This window comes from Cetorhinus maximus, chromosome 29 (genome assembly GCF_964194155.1).
Source record: "Cetorhinus maximus chromosome 29, sCetMax3.hap1.1, whole genome shotgun sequence".
NCBI classification, from domain to species: Eukaryota; Metazoa; Chordata; class Chondrichthyes; order Lamniformes; family Cetorhinidae; genus Cetorhinus; species Cetorhinus maximus.
In genome coordinates, this window is record NC_135907.1 from 15,479,149 (window position 1) to 15,496,190 (window position 17,042).

Consider the following 17,042-nt stretch of genomic DNA (forward strand, 5'->3'; position numbering starts at 1 on the left):
TAGGTAGGGTGCTCAAAAGGCACGGCGGGAAGGTAGTGGGATTAGAGGGACTAAATCACTGCCCTAAATTTAACTGCACACCCCTCCCACCGTCTCCATCTGGTTTCTGCCAGGCAGGGAGGGGTGTAAAATCAGGCCCTCCACAAAAGAAAGAAGGAAAGGAAAAAGGTTCCATTAGATACCCAGAGGTTCAATAATCTCGCTTTTAGGAACATAGGAGGGGTAGGCCATTCGGCCCTTCGAGCATGCTCCACCATTCAATAAGATCATGGCTGATTTGGTTGTGGTCTGCTCCCCATAACCCTAGACTCCCTTGCCCAACAAATCTGTCTAACTCAGCTTTGAATACATTCGATGACCCAGCCTCCATTGCTTTCTGGGGAAGAGAATTCCCCACACCAAAATTAGAGGTATTCCAGTCACAACAGGCCAACCTTTGCTGCACCGGTATTTACACGCGAGTCTCTGCTCTTGCCCAAATTGTTTTCTTCTGCCTTGGGAACATGAAGAGCTGCTTCGATACTGGATTAGGTTCCTGTACTCTTTCCCCAGATATTTAAGCTGTACATACTTCAACACACAATCCCTTGGGGAAAAGGGGCAGAACCTGTCTGCCACTTACTGAAAACTAGAACAACCAAGGACAATTAGGGATGGGCAATAAATGTTGGCCTTGCCAGCAACACCCACATCTCAAGAACAAATAAAAAAGTTAGGAATATTGATACCATCAAGAAGCTCGACACCATACAGGACAAAGCAACCGACTTTATCGGCACCCCATCCACCACCTTAAAACATTCACTACCTCCACCACTGACGCACAGTGTGTACTATCTACAAGATGCATTGCAGCAACTTGTCAAGCCTCATTCAACAGCACCTTCCAAACCCACGACCACTAACATCTAGAAGGACAAGGGCAGCGGTCACAAGGGAACACCACCACCTGTAAGCTCCCCTCCAAGCCACACACCATCCTGACTTGGAAATATATTCTTCACTGTCACGGGATCAAAATCCTGGAGCTCCCCTCCTAACAGCACTGTGGGTGTGCCTACGCCACATAGACTGTAGCGGTTCAAGGCAGTGGCTCCGGCTCACCACCACCTTCTCACGGGAAATTAGGGATGGGCAATAAGTACAGCCAGTGACGTCTACATCCCATGAAACAATAGGAAAAAAAAACTGCTGACTGAAAATCCGTTTGAATCACACAGAGCCACGATTCTGCTAAAATTATTCCTTCTAACGGTGTGGGTGATGCTGGCAAGGCCACATTTATTGCCCAGTGGGTTGCCCCAAGCAGCAATCATCAAGCAGAAAGCCAGGCCTCAGTGGTAGCACATACAGCGTTCATCATATCTAACGTGGAAAGCGCGGGAGTTGATGGGTTTGGGTATAAACCTACATCCTGCTTGGCTTCCCATCAGTGTGGAATTGATGGGCATGTGGGCAGACCAGCAGCCATTGGAGCCAGCCAACTTCCAGTGCCAGCTTCCACTCTAGTCAGCTGACAGGAAGTGGTCTGGAACTGTAGCAAGCAGTCTCACAGCACAAATTAAAAGGCGATCACAAAAAAAGGGATGAAAGATTTTCTGACATAACATGGCCCCCCCCCCCGGCAAGCCCGCGTGCGTTGTGCCCTGCACCCGTCAGAAAGTTTTGAAACGTCACATCACATGCAAGAAAAATATAATCAGGACTTCCTGTAAACCGAGGGGCTTGTCAAACATTTAAACTGGTGCCGAGAGAGCTCTTCAGCTTAAAAAAAAAAGTGTCATCCTGGCAGAAGGTTTTTTTTTTTCGCTCACCCTTAACAGGAATCAACCACTGGCCCCAGTTTCCTCCAAGCTCAAACCCTCCTAGGATCATATCATCAGGAACCAGCTTTGAAAAGGGCTTTCCCCTCATCAACAGGCAGGAGACGCAAGGCTTCTCGGCATTCCTGAATTCTCCCCCGCCTGAGAATTCTCGACTAGTCCCCTTCCCCCATTTCGCACCATTCTCCGAAGTTTCTGGCTTGCGTGAAGGAACAGTTCTACAAAAATGAGCCATCTCCCGGCGCCTCACCCCCTTATTCATTTGCGAGCGCAGATGGAGCAGACTATTGGAACCAGGGGAAGGGCCAGACGACGTTACAAGAGACCTACAGAAATTTGAGCTCCCTTCATCAGAGCAAGTGCATCTCAGGAGTTTTGATACAGTTGTACAAAATTGAAGATTTTTGACAAAGCAAAATCAGACGAAGTTATTTTAGTCACGGCTCAGTGGTTTGCCTCAGCGTCAAGTCCCACTCCAGACACAGGAGCAGAAATCCAGGTCATGCTCTACTGCAGAACCGAGGGAGCGCTGCACGGTCGGAGGTTCCATCCTTAAACCAAGGTCTGCCCCCTCAGGTGGATGTAAAAGATCCCCCGGCATAATTTCAAAAGAGCAGCAGAGTTCTCCCCGGTGCCCCGGCCGATATTTATCCCTCAACCAACGTCGGTAAAAACAGATTATCTGCTCATTATTGCAGCGTCGTTTGTGGCAGCTTTTGCTATGTGCAAGTTGGCTACCACATTTCCTCCATCACAACAAAGTAACTGCACTTCAAAAGCACTTAAATGGCTGTAAAGCAATTTGGAATGTTCAGAGGTAGTGAATGGCGCTATATAAAATACATTTTTCCCCCCCCCCCAGTGAGTCACTAAGTAAACAGCATAAATTCAATATCATTCCTAATAGAACAGGCAGATTAGTACTTTTTTAAAAAAAAATACAAACACAGAATATTTTAGGACATGAATATCAACACTATCACAAACAGAGTACATCATAACTTATAAAAAGGGAACAGCAGAAAAATTTGAAAAATTAAAAATAAAAACAGGGGTCAACGTGATCGCCGTTTGAGGGCCTGCACAGGTACAACGAGCCAACTGGCCTTGTACGAGGAACCCAATAGAGGTCTTTAAAATTGCGAAGGGGTTTTGGTTGGGTAGGTCTGAGGGCTATCTCCACGTGTTGAGGAGACCAAGAGTATTAGTCACCAATACAAGATAGTCACCAATAAATCAGTAGGGATTCAGGAGAAACTTCTTTACCCAAAGAGTGGTGAGAAAGTGGAACTTGCTACCACATGGAGTAGTTGATCCAAATTACGTAGAAGGATTTAAGAGGAAGCTAGAAAAATACATGGAGGAAAAAGCAGTAGGGGGGGAATACTGATAGGGTGAGATGAAGCAGGATGGCAGATGGCTCGTGTGGGGCATAGACCAGTTGGGCCAAATGGCCTACTTCTGCATAGGATTTAACGTATTACAAAGGGTTTACTATGACTCACCTCAACCTCCATCTTAAAACACCAATATTGGAAGTATCTGCTATTACAGCAATTATTATTGCTATAAATACAATGCTAAACCTCAAGTCAACAACCAAAGAATGCGTTAGCAGGATTATCGACTAACTCCCTTGTAATTCACAATCTCAAACAACAAACATAGAAGTAACTGGCCTGAGGCTCAGACAAGCCTCGACCTGACAGCCAACATGCCGTGTAACCGCAGAATTGATCCAAAGCCAAAACAAAGAGCACAGTTGGAATTTGGAAAAGAACACTGAACAGCAGGCAGGGCATTTGCAGAGGCATTTAAATCGGGTTGTCAGCTGCAAAACCCAACATCTGTAATCCCAAGTGCCGTTCACATCTGCAAGGGTGTAATCTAACATCGGCCTACATAGAATAAGCTTGGCACAGGCATTATTTGGCTATCACAGTTATACAAAACACAGGAATGAGGAGGAGTAGGAGTAGGCCATTCAGGCCCTCTAACCTGCTCCACCATTCAATAAACTCATAGCTGATCCGATTGTGGTCTCAACTCCATTTTTCTGCCTCCCCCCACCCCCAAACCCTCGACTACCTTGTTGATCAAAAATCTGTCTAACACAGCCTTGCATATATTCAATGACCCAGCCTCCAATGCTCTCTGGAGGAAGAGAATTCTACTGACTAACAAACCTCTAGGGGAGAAAAAAAAAATTCTCCATCTCATCCTGACGGCATACACTTTTTTTTTTAATAAAAATTCATTCACGGGATGTGAGGCTTCGCTGGCTGGGCCAGCATTTTATTGCCCATCCCTAATTGCCCTTGAGAAGGTGGTGGTGGGCTGCCTTCTTGAAACGCTGCAGTCCATGTGTGGCGTAGGTACACCCACAGTGCTGTTAGGAAGGGGGAAACACATGGCTCAGATCTATATGGACACCTGACATTTTAAAAGACATCCGGAGGTCATGATGTAGGCAGGATATCTTTTCATCGTGACCTCTGTGTCCCAAAGCCCTTTACCAGTAATGAAGCAAAACAGTGAATTTCAACAAGCAAAAGAAAAAAAAAACGTTGCATCTAAATTACACAGCAAGATCCCACAAACAACAATCTGAAAAGAAAAATTGACCTAGATGTTAAAAAAAAACAAGATATTTGTTGAAGGATAAATATTAGCCACAATTAGCTAGACGAGTCCAGTTAATTGCTTACGGCTTTTCTTGCATTCCATGGGGTCGCCCCAATGCTGGTTGACATCGACCGTCATATTTTTGGATATGGTGGGTGATTTAAGAGCGGGACACCCTTCCTGCCACTAACCCTCCTCATTTATCCGGGCGGAGGACCAGCATCAATACACACTGGTTTGACCCCCCACCTCCAGTGGCTGGGTTGCTTCATAGCCAACAAGTCCTGGAGTGGGACTTGAGCCCAAGGTCTCCCAGCTCAGAAGTAGGATAACTACCCACTGAGCGACTCCAGCTCGCAGCCGAGCCCAGTTAACCTGTCCCCAAAAGGTGTTTTGTTTCTAACCTCACAGGAGTTCCCCCACCAATGTTTCTATTTGTACACACCAGCACCCCAGAGCGCAAACGTCAATTTAGAGCCAAACTCTGAACATTTTGACCGTCTCAGGCCCAGCTGGAAAGAGAGTCAATTGTGGTTTTTTTTTTGTTATACACCTAGCAGGGAATGCAGCACTGCACTGTAAACCTGGTCCAGCATCCAACACACATCACCACAAGTGAAAGGTCAGTGTTCACCCGATCACTGTCACAGGCCTCCTCCCCTCAATCAGAGAGAGGGAGGAACATGATATTCCAAACACCCCAACCCTTGCAAGACACAGAGACGCACAAGATCAAACAAGTGTTTCTGTGCCTTTTAGATATCGGGGTGGGGTCACATTGCAGATTTTGAGAGAACTATGCAAAGCACAATTTTTTTCACCCCCAAAGTTTATTTTCGTAAACTCCAATGAATTTTCTCCATTCCTTGTCTTTTCACAGAGCCTACTGTCCACACTATTTAAGTGGCACTGGCTGTCTGTTACATTATCAACTGCCATAAGTGTCTGAAGACATTTAAGGGGACAGACACTAAAGCAACTTTTGGACAATGTCAGTGCCTATGGAACCTCAAGTGATGGTTCTTCACGTGCGAGTCTATACTGAGGTTTGATAAGCTCGGCAGAGACACAGTAGCCAGATCCTGTGTTCCAACAATATCCTGAAAGCCAGCTCTCCACCTTGCACCCTCTCTTGCCCCCCCCCACAAATACGACTTTGGATAGGGAATCAGGAATGGGAACTCAAAGCCTTTTTAAAAAAAAAAATTTATTCTTTCACAGGATGTGGGTGTTGCTGGCTAAACAATATTTATTGCCCATCCTCAACTGCCCTCGAGAAGGTGGTGGTAAGTCACCTTCTTGAGCTGATGCAGCCCATATGGTGTGGGTACACCCACAGTACTGTTAGGGAGGGAGTTCTAGGATTCTGACCCAGCAACAGTGAAGGAACGGTGACATAGTCCCAGGTCAGTGGCTTGGAGGAGAACTTGCAGATGGTGGTGTTCCCATGTGTCAGCTGCCCTTTTCCTTCTAGGTGGTAGGTCACGGATTTGGAAGGTGCTGTCAAAGGAGTCTTGGCAATCATTGCAGTGCATCTTGTAGATGGTACATGGCCATTATGCCTATTGCCTAATGTCCACCCACCCACTCCTGTCATAGCCAAGGTCATCTAACGCAGAACAGACCAGTGATCAAGCCTGGGATCTCGTGGCCTAAATGACTCTCAATAAAAAATATCCAGTGAGGGGAACTCCATTGGTGGGGTAAGTTGAGAGGGCAGAACCATGTCTTGCCTGAAAAGCTGCTGCAAGCAGGTTCAATAGTACCTTCCAAAAAAGGGAATGGGTTGCATAATTGCTGGCTAGGCCAATGTTTCTTGCCCATCCCTAAATGACCTCAAGAAGGTGGTGGTGAGCTGCCTTCTTGAATTGCTGCAGTCCACATGGCGTAGGTGCACCCGTAGTGCTGTTAGGAAAGGAGTACTTGAAGCAGAAAGACTTGCAAGGTGGTAAGGAAAGAATAGAGCAAATTAAATGTTCTTTCAAAGGTGTGGCACAGGTACAATGGGCCAGGTGGCCTCCTATTGAGCTGTAAGACCCAATGCAATAGGAAAACAAAACATTGGATATTTTGATAGAAGGAAGGAGATCAAATCGGCTTCTTCCTCCAAGACTACCTTGCGGAAAAACCCCTTCAGATACTAAATCATACATATAATGTGTGCATTCTATTGAGAGAACACAAGGCTGCATAATGAACAGCGGTAAGTATGACGTGCTGACAAAAGACTGTGACCCCAATTAACCCACCCCAACCCAGTACTGAGAGCTGCCAACTTGCGTTTTTCTTTTGTTAAGAACTTCCTTTCAGAATTTTCCATTCAAGCTTTATTCATCCATCCAAACAGGAACATGGAGGATAGAAAACCGTTTAAATTCCAACAAGTTCAAATCAGAATTAGTTTTCTTGCCAAAATAAGGTTGGATTGAGTGCAGCAAGAGGAGTGCACGATGTGGCATTTGATCTGAGTTACAGTTACAGGCAGGAAATACAAGTGCTCAGCCCTCATCCTTTACAAGATAGATCACCATCTGTATAAAAGCCTTTTCTACCATCCTCCCCTCCCACCCAAAGCAAATTGTTTTTTTTTTTAAAACCAGTGTGACCAGCTTGGAGGTCAATGCCATTAGAGTTCTGTGCAACACACCATTGCTTTTAATTAGGTTCAATCTTGGATATTACATAGAAAATGAGGGAGTAAATGTGCATGTGCGTTTAAATCTAGCAGATAAGCATTCAACCTTGCAGGAAATGAGCACTTCCGTTCAGACTGAGGTGCTGGGTTGTTTGCCATCCCGTGTGGTTTGAGCTTTTGTAATGCTGGGTAAAAAAAAAAAAATGAACATTTGCATTGGTATTGCGCTTTTCCACAACCTCCAAAAACTGCCAAAGTACTTTTCAGCCAATGAACTACTTTTTGAAGTGCGGTCACTGTTACAATGCAGGGGGCAGGAGGCATGGCAACCAATCAGCGCACAGCAATATAATGACCAGATAGCTTCAAAAGAAAAGATGTTGGCTGGGGGGATAAATATTGGCCAGAATACTAGGGGGAACTCTCTTGCTCTTCTTCAAAATAGCATCATTGGTTCTTTTACATCCATCTGATTGACATGACCTTAGTTTTTTTTTACACATCTCAGCTGAAAGATGGCATCTCTGACTGTGCAGCACTCCCTCCATACTGAACTGGAGTATCAGCATAGAGTACGTGCTTATATGCTCAAGTCTCGAGCTTAAACCTACAGTCTTCTGACTTAAAAGTCTCGAGCGAATATTGGAATGTTATTTCCTTCACCTCTTTGGAAGCTGCCGGCACTTGTTGGCACCCAGTTCCACAGGTGTCAGGCACCATTCAGGATTTCACCCAAGAGTTCATATCTCTCACGAGCCCAGTCAAGGAGCGCTGGCAAGCTGTTGACCATGAGAGGGGATTACAGCAGAAACTCATCATCTCGCAAACTGATGCGTCTATTCAAACTCATTCTTCGAGCAGAGTTAAGATCTGGGACAAGAGCTTAGGTTGATACATGGCATGGCAAAGGAAGAGAACATCACTCATTGCATTTCCATTCATTACAGCCCCTACTTTAAATTGATCAACTCAGCACAGTCTGGGGATCAAGCAGAGAACTTTCCTATTCTCTCTAGGTCAGTCCCAACATGGAGCCACTGAAGGAACAAGGACAATACATTTCTTAACCCAATTAAACCCCACAGAATGTTGAAATTCATGACAAGGACAAATTAGGTTTCTCCTTCACTCCTCCGCTCCCCCCCCCCGCCCTCACCATCCCCCAAGCATTGAAAGGACTGGTTCCCGTAACCACTTCTAGTTTAGAAGATTGGGGAACTGAAAGCAACAGATTCTCCATTGCTTTTTAGTCTAATAGACACAAGGGGAAGATAAATAAATGTTTCAATAGCATAACCCTATATTTAGATACAAGGAGACCAAGGTTCTAGACTTCACTGCACTGGGGATGTTTCACAACGTATTTTTTGACATCGAGTGCCTCAATCTGCATCGCATTTCAGAGGGAAAACAGTATGAGAGTCAACAAGATACCTGACACAATTGAAAATAGTTTTCAATTTAACCAGTAAATGCCAGGGTTCTACAATGAAGTAAAGCTTCAGCCAATTTCCTAACATGTCAAATCTGACCATCTTGCAGAGCATGTGACTCACTTAAGCTATTCTAAATGAACCACCACTTGGAACACTCAACACAGCCAACATAAACTATGGAGCTGGGGTTGGGGGAGGTTGTCATCAGGGAGAAAAGACTTAAAAATCTTCAGCAAGGGAACAGGCAACAAGTTTATCCAGTCAGCTCTACTGTCCGAAAGATCAGAAAGGCCCCAAATTCTGACCCAATTTATTTGATCTCATCAGGGGCACTACAATTGTCCTCTGGACCCCTGAGGTGAGGGGTGGGGAAAATCTGGCCATAGTCCCACTCCTAAGAGCATAAGAACTAGGAGCAGGAGAAAGCCATACAGCCCTTTCGAGCATGACCTGTCATTTAATAAGATCACAGGGTCGATCTTTTGACCTCCGCTCCAATTTCACATCCGACCCCCTTATCCCTCGAAGTCAAAAAAAAAATCTATTGATCTGTCTCGAGTATGTTCAACAACTGAGCATCCACAATCCTCTGAGGCCAAGAATTCCAAAGATTCACCCTCCAAGTGAAGAAATCCTCCTCGTCTCAGTCTTAAAATGATAAATTCCTTAATAGAGAGGCCTGGATTTTCACAGGCTTTTATTGAAATCAAAGTCCACCATCTGCTATGGTGGTGGGATTTGAATCCAGGTCCCCAGAGCATTACCCTGGGTCTCTGGATTACTAGTCCAGCAACAATACCACCCTCGCTGGATTTTCACAGAGTAGAGCCAACTCTGGAAGCCATTAAAAATCGTAGGCGGGACCCCAATTCCAGGATTCCTAGTGCAGGTAATGTTTTCTGGTGCGGGTGGTGAGCCCGTACCCTGCCCTCTTGACCTGGTGTGTTCCATTCAGGGGTAGGTATCTCACACCCTCTCCTCCCTCCACACACCCCGCCCCCATCCCCATCTTTCATAGGGTCAGGCCAGCTTCTTGAGCACTTGTGGTTCACAGCTCATCAGAGGAGTCGAGAACCATAGTCTGGATTAAGGAACATTTTGAAAATTATGTTTAAAAGCACATATGCATTCCCCCCTCCATGCCTACTCACCATGTACAGAACCAATGAGCCATAAAATAACAATGGCAAGTCTTGAATTGCTCATTTCTGATTAACACTTTTATAAAGGTTGTAAAAACAGCAGTTTTTTCCAAGGCAGACTTCGGAATAGGCGTTTCTATTCATGGGTATTCAAGTCTTGCCACTGTTACTATATGGCTCATTTATTTGTTATGCACTATGTATAGAAACAATGGGAGTGTAGTGGGGTGGAGGGCAGCATGAGGCCCTCTTCCTGGAGTTCTCTGCCTGAAGACAGGTCCGATCCACAGCGCCCTAACCTCCGCCAAGGGAGGGCAAGGAGGCAGGTCCTGAATCCACCCCAGCCTGAACAAGGATTGAAATCCACATTGTTGGCACCATTCTGATCCTACCAGCCATCTGAGCCAACTTACCACCCACCCACCAGGGAACCAGAGCTCTGTGGCAACATACACTCTTACATGTACGTCTGGGGCTATGGATAGTGATGGTCGAGGTTCCAACATCCTTTCCATCTCGCGACTGACCAGGAATCTCTCCCGCTCCAGCTGTCTGCATGTGTTGAAAGGATTTACAGGTTGAACACACCTTCCTTGGCCATCAAGTCTTGGGATGAGACTTGAACACAGAGCTTCCAGCTCAGAGGAAGGGATGCTACCCACTGTGCCACAAGGCCTCCTTTAGAGGACTAACTCTAATACAACTGGGACAAATCCCAGAGAACCGAGGCAGGCCTTATAATCAGCCCAACTCAGTACCTGGGGTCCGTGGGCCTGACCTGATCCAGCCCCACCTCTCAGGGTGAAAATAGTACAATGTGCGGGGCCATTTATATGGAGAAGGGTCTGCCGAGATGGGATCTTTCCCGACTAGAGACTCCCGCCTCATTAGTGAAAATCTAGCTGTATGTCCCTTAACTCTGGACTCTCCAGCCAGGGTTGATTGCAACAAGAAACATGCATTTATGTAGCACTTAACACAGTAAAGTTCCCAAGGTATTTCCCAGAGGCAACTGTCAAATAAACTTTGACATCAAGCCACAAAAGGAGGTAGCAACGCCAGTGACAGTGGCCAGAATGCATGCGAGTACCTTCACATAAGTGGAGCTTCTTGATGGTTAAAGAGTTGACAGCAAGCCATCTGTTACCATAAAGGCTCACATGAATATCAGTTGAACAAGGTATTGGCCCTTTATTTCAAAGGGAATGGAGTATAAAAATAGGGAAGCCTTGCTAAAAATATACAAGGCACTAGTTAGACCACACCTAGGATACTGCGAACAGTTTTGGTCCCCTTATCAAAGGAAAGATATGCTGGCATTGGAGGCAGTCCAGAGAAGGTTCACTAGGTTGATCCCGGGTATGATGGGATTTTCTTATGAGGAGAGGTTGAGTAGGTTGGGCCTACACTAATTGGAGTTAAGAAGAATGAGAGGTGACCTTATTGAAACATACATGATTCTTAGGGGGCTTGACAGGGTAGATGCTGAGGGGTTGTTTCCCCTTGTGGGAGAGTCTAGGACCAGAGGGAATAATCTCAGAGTAAGGGGTAGCCCATTTAAGACAGAGACGAGGAGAAATTTCTTCTCAGAGTAGTGAATCTGTGGAACTCTACCACAGAGGGCTGTAGAGGCTGAGTCATTAAGTATATTCAAGGCTGAGATAGACAGATTTTTAATAAGGGAATCAAGGGCTATGGGGAAAAGGCAGGAAAGTGGAGTTGAGGAGTATTAAATCAGCCATTATCTCATTAAATGGCAGAGCAGACTTGATGGCCCAAATGGCCTACTTCTGCTCCTACCTCTATAGTCTTATGGCCTATGGAACTATATCCAGAATGCAGTTAGTACTGGCAGAAGGGCAGGAATCCCATACTAACTAAAGTGAGTGACATCAGTGGTCAATTTACACTATAGAAGTGAAAGTCTAGCCCACGCAGAACAGCTGGCAGAGTGGAGTATGATAAGAGAGCCCACAGAACTATTCCAGGTGCACATAGCTTCCTCCTGTGCCCTGGACTGGATGCTCATTAATGCAAAGCTTACTATATTTTCCATTATATTCACCGGGCTCTCAAACGCAATTACTCATGTGAAGCACTGATGGAGATATTTCACCACTAGACGAGGTACTATATGAAGGGGGCTACCCCTTCCCTTCCCCTCCCCCCACTCCGTTAACAAGATAATTGTTGCAGTTTTAAATACAATTCCTTTCCCTTTAGGTTACAGAGCTACTACAGAGTCCCCAATAGTACTGCTTGACTTGGACAACACAAGAGAGGGTATTGGACAGATGTCCTGGGGTTAAGAGACAATACTGCTGCTTAGAATGTATTTGAATACAGGAACAGGAGACCATTCGGCCCCTCGAGCCTATTCCACCATTCAATGAGATCATGACTGACCTGTGACCTACCTCTATATACCCATGCACCTTAAATTTTTGTTAACAAAAGCCATCAACCTCAGATTTAAAAATGAACAATTGATCTAGTATTGATTACCATTTGCAAAGAGTGTTTCTATCACCTTTTGCGCGTAAAAGCGTTTTCTAATTTAATTCCTAAAACGCCCGGCTCTAATTTCTAAGCTATGCCTCCTGGTCCTGGACCACCTCACCCCACCCCACCCACCACAACCAACAAATAATTTCTCTATCTATTCCTTTGAATATCTTGAAAGTGGTTCATTCATCACCCATGCCCTGAAATAGGTTACTACCATTGGTCCCCTGGCAACAATTTTCCATTTGAATTCTGCCGAGATTTGAGTGTTTATTTTTCCTCAATGAGGCTTTTTTTTTTTTAATAATGACACGTTAAAACGTACATAAACGTTGCGAGTCCTAACAAGATGTTGGACCGTGATGCAACAGCTAACAGGATATTGGTTTATTGCAGCTGTATTACTGCAGAAGTTACTGCCGCTCCTACAAAAGCACAATCTGCAAACTGAACTGATCCTGAAGGAGGCAGGGGGCTATTTAGCCCCACTAACTTGCCACTGTGGCAGGGATTTTCTCAGGGGGGCAGCGACATCACCTCCGCAGTCCCCAAAGCTGTCCTCCGCCTGCTCATCTCCATGCTGCACTTGGCACCACCAGCTCTAGACATTCAGCCAGCTGCCACGTATAATGCTGATGACACTCTGCTCTATCCCCTCCACCATCATTTTTGGCTCACTCGGACTGTTTGCCCAACACGCACTGGTGGGTCATTCCCAATTTCTTCTTGCTAAACACTGGGATGATTGAAGTTATCATCTTCACCCCCCCCTTCCATAAACACCATCACACTCTTCCCCAATTAACACTTAACCAGGCTGTCCACAACTTTGATGTTCCCATTTGACCCATGTTCTTTCTTTCATTAAGGGACCACCTACTCGCACCCTCAGTAATGTCACGTGAAGCTCTTGTGCAAACTTATCACGTTCAGATTTGGTTAATCCCTTCTTACCCTTCTGCTATCCTCACCCTGCCCATTAACTGTAGTTCATCTAAACCTCTACTTCCTGTATCACAATGCATGAAGTCCTGCTTGCTCATCACTCCCCTCCTCATGCATCGATCTAGGTTCACAGTCCCCAATTGCCTCAAGTTTAAAAAAGTGCATTTAAATCCCTTCAGGGCCTCAGCTCTCCCTTTCTTCTTAACCTCTCCTAGCCCTACATCCTCTCCACGTCTCCATCACAGTCTCTTGTACCCACTTTGTTATGCTTAAGCTCAATTCTCTGGAGCTACCCCCCCACTCAAGCACCTCAGACTCCCCAACCACATCGCTCTCGGCCAAGCTTTCAATCACCCTCTGCTGAACTACCTTGTTTTTTATTGGATCAGCATTCATTTTCCTTTGGGACATGAAAGGTGTTCAGTACAATTCCAAGATGCTGCTACAATGTCTGTAGCCTTTGGAACAGTGGATCAAGATATTTAAGAATCTTAAAGCCAAGCCTAAATAGATTTTTGGGCAAGGGCTCAAACCAGATTACAATTTGATCATTTAAGCAGGTTTTTTGATACTGACTATCCCTTCAAGATTAATGCTCAGCACCATTTCTGAGAACGTTTCATGCAATCAAATTTCTCTGCTGTTTGCATTATTCAATAACTACTTGGAGAAATAACAGTCGAGTACTTGATGACATGATTGGTCACCAAGGGCAGGGTCTTGACACAGCTCGGCTAAGGAGGGGCGGGGGGGGGGGGGGGGGGGGGGGGCACCACCTGGGCTTCACCTCACATCTGTGCTCAAGGTCAGTATCAAACCTACTGTTGGCAGGAACCTCAGGAGAAGATAGCGTAACACATCCTCCCTCAAGGAAACAGGAGCTGGTAGAATTTACTCTTCTCCCACCACCCCCACCCTCTCCCCATGCCAAAGAAGAAAGACTTGGATTGATACAAGGTCTCAAGATGTCCCAAAGTGCTTCTGCAGCCAATGAAGTAGTTTTGAAGTGTAGCCACTTTTGTAAAGTAGGAAATGCAGCAGCCAATTTGCACATTGATAAAGTGATAATGTTTGCACAATGATAACTTTATGGTCAGTCAATCTTTGCTAAAACGATTAGACATGATCTCAACCAAATGATGAAACAGGCTTGGGAGGGCTGACAGGCCCATTCCTGTTCCCACAGGAAATTCAGACCCTCAAGTCTGTTGATCAAGAGAATTAAAAGAGGCATCAAAACGATGCAAGTTCCAGAGTCAACATGCCAAGCTTTGTGCTGCCATTGGGACAAAGGGACACCAGACCAGTTACGTTTAAGAAACAGAATGCCTCGCAGCTCCTAAGCCAAGGACCATAAACAATGCTCGATAACTGCCCTAACAGGCTCACCAATAATAACTTAATGGAATGCAACAGGTTGGGGGGGGGGGGTGCTTTGCCAGCTGCAGGGGGCGGTTTGGATGAAAGACAGGAAACAGACAAGTTACAAAGATGTGCTTTCAGATCTTCATCTCAAACTTATGCACACTAATCAGCCAAAGAACGTGCATTTATATAGTGCCTTTCACCAACTTAGGAGGTCCTGAAGTGGCACAAAGCCAATGAAGCATTTCTTTGAAATACAGTCACACTTGTAATGAAAGGAACACACCAGCCAATTTGTGCACAGCAAGCTCCCACAAATAGCAATGTGATAATGGCCAAATATTCTGAGATATGTGTGGTTAAGGAAATAAATAGTTCAGGACTTTGAGGAAAACTGCCCTGCCCTCTCTTTCGAATGACTGCCATGGGATCTTTCACATTCACCTGATTTAATTTAATCACAATTTAGCTCAAGCGACCCCTCTTCCTGTAAGTTTACGGTTTTAATTTCTGGCCCATCTGGCTTGAATTCCCATCCAACTGGATTTCAAAAAAGCTTCCCTGTAGCTAAAAGTCTGTATAAGTCAACACCACACCTTTCTCAGTCCACCCTCAGATGAAACCTCAGGCTAAGCTTTTTTTTCTTCAAAAACATAGCTCAAAATGGGTGTGCACGCACAAAAATGAGTTTAATTCAGGAAATCAGTAGGCAGCAAGACACAAGTGTGGTAACATCACAATCCCCAAGTACATCAAAGGGCCAAAACCCCAAACTAATACACTTGTTGGTGGGAGAGTACGGTATATAAAAGCTATTGGAAAATTTTACACACAGTAATACAGAACTTTTTAAACCAGTCAGCTAGGATTAAATCATATCCTCATGGGAATGTCCAAACCACACGCAAAAGAGATTAAAATAAAAACTTGTGGAATGATCAGCCTTTGAAACCTACTTTTTTTTAACAAAGCTCAGGTCTTTAAATCAGCATTTTGAATCTTCATTAAAAACACATGGGGCATAACAGATGTGAATTATTAGACACAACAGGACTATTAGACCAAAAAATAGGAGCAGAAAGAGGCAAGTTTTTTTTTTAAAAAGGTAAGTCTTTCTAGTAGAACAGGATAAACTGTAACTGTGTTGCAGAAGTACTAAAATGTCCATGAAAAACTAAAAGGGAAATGAAAAAAAGAGGAACTTTAATTTTTCATCTTACTTAAGTCAACTTTTTCCAATGTCTATGGAAAAAAATTTAAGAAGCGCGATTGTACGATTGACACTTCAGGAAACATCGAAGTGCAATTATGGTCAGGGACAGACATAAAAAAACTTCAAAAATAATGTAGAAGTTTGAAAGTTTGCACTTATTACTCACCCATCCCCCACCACCACACATTTGATGGCCTGCATCTTCCCAACTGGATTAACTAAGGCTTCAAAATCTCCAAGAAGTTAATTATCAAGAGGGGGGGGAAGAAAAAAAAAACACGTCGTGAGGAAAATAAACACGGTTAAAGAGAGATGCACCAACTTGTTCTGCCACAAACTTCTCAACTCGCGCAACCCCAGCCACCACCCAAACTCTGCGCTGCAGCTTGAACTAACATGAATCGCCGGTCCCACCCTCCATCCTCCCCATTGGCCGCCCCGCTGACATGCGTCTTTGGATTGGCTTCCTTGGGCGTCAATCATGACCGAGCGGGTCGGCCTGTCAATCAAGGCAGCGTCTCCCCCCCCCACTCTGTGCCTGTCTCTGATTTGATTGGACAGTTCTCCTCTTGGGCGGGAACTAAGCTGTCAATCTGAGACTATCACCCCCATAAATTGCAAATTTGCCTATGACTAAACTGCAAATGATAAAATCAAATCCTCTCTCTGCCTATTTACGTCTCTGGCTGTCAAAACTATTTGAAGGGCCATGTAGAAGGAACAGGGGGAGTGGGACTAAATGGATAACTCCTTCAAAGAGCCAGCACAAACACCATGGGCCGAATGGCCTCCTTGTGTGCTGGCTCATTCTACGGAACTAAGACAGCTCAACGGACTCTAAGATACAGATCAACCAATTGATCTGTAATTGGATGAATAGCCTCAAGGGACTGAAAGGTGTCATCGTGTCCTTATATCAAAGGATAAGTATAGATAAAGCAGTAAGGCACATGAGAAAGTGGACATGAGAAAGTGGACCTGTCACTGGGAAAACTAGGATCCTGTTACAACACAACACAGCACAATACCACCCCCCCCCCCTTCACTAATTAAGATCGACAGCAAGATATTGGAAAATGTGGACTATTTTCCATTTTTTGGGAACCTGCTTTCGACAAAGGCAAACATAGATGACCAAATTCATCACCACCTCCAAGATGCCAGCTCAGCCTTTGGCTGACTGAGGAAAACAGAACCAAAACCGAGTCTTAGGTCCATGGTTTACCTTACCGAGCGGCAGTGATTCCCGTGGTCCTATGTGCTTTGGAGATTTGGACAACCTACAGCAGGCACCTCGAGCACTGGAGAAGTCCCACCAGCGGTGCCTTCGCAAGATCCTCCAAATCCAGTGGC

The 17,042-nt window shown here is 45.1% G+C and overlaps 1 protein-coding gene across 1 annotated transcript in view; it reads right to left on the reverse strand.

Annotated features, from left to right (window-relative positions):
* The window catches only part of LOC144669277 (ras-related C3 botulinum toxin substrate 1-like), a 65,006-nt gene extending 48,941 nt beyond the window's left edge, over positions 1 to 16,065 (reverse strand). The window contains exon 1 of the mRNA XM_078531609.1: positions 15,856 to 16,065. Within this exon, the coding sequence (XP_078387735.1) occupies positions 15,856 to 15,890 (35 nt within the window). The 5' untranslated portion in view covers positions 15,891 to 16,065. The remainder of the gene's footprint in view (positions 1 to 15,855) is intronic.
* Between the last annotated feature and the right edge of the window lie 977 nt (positions 16,066 to 17,042).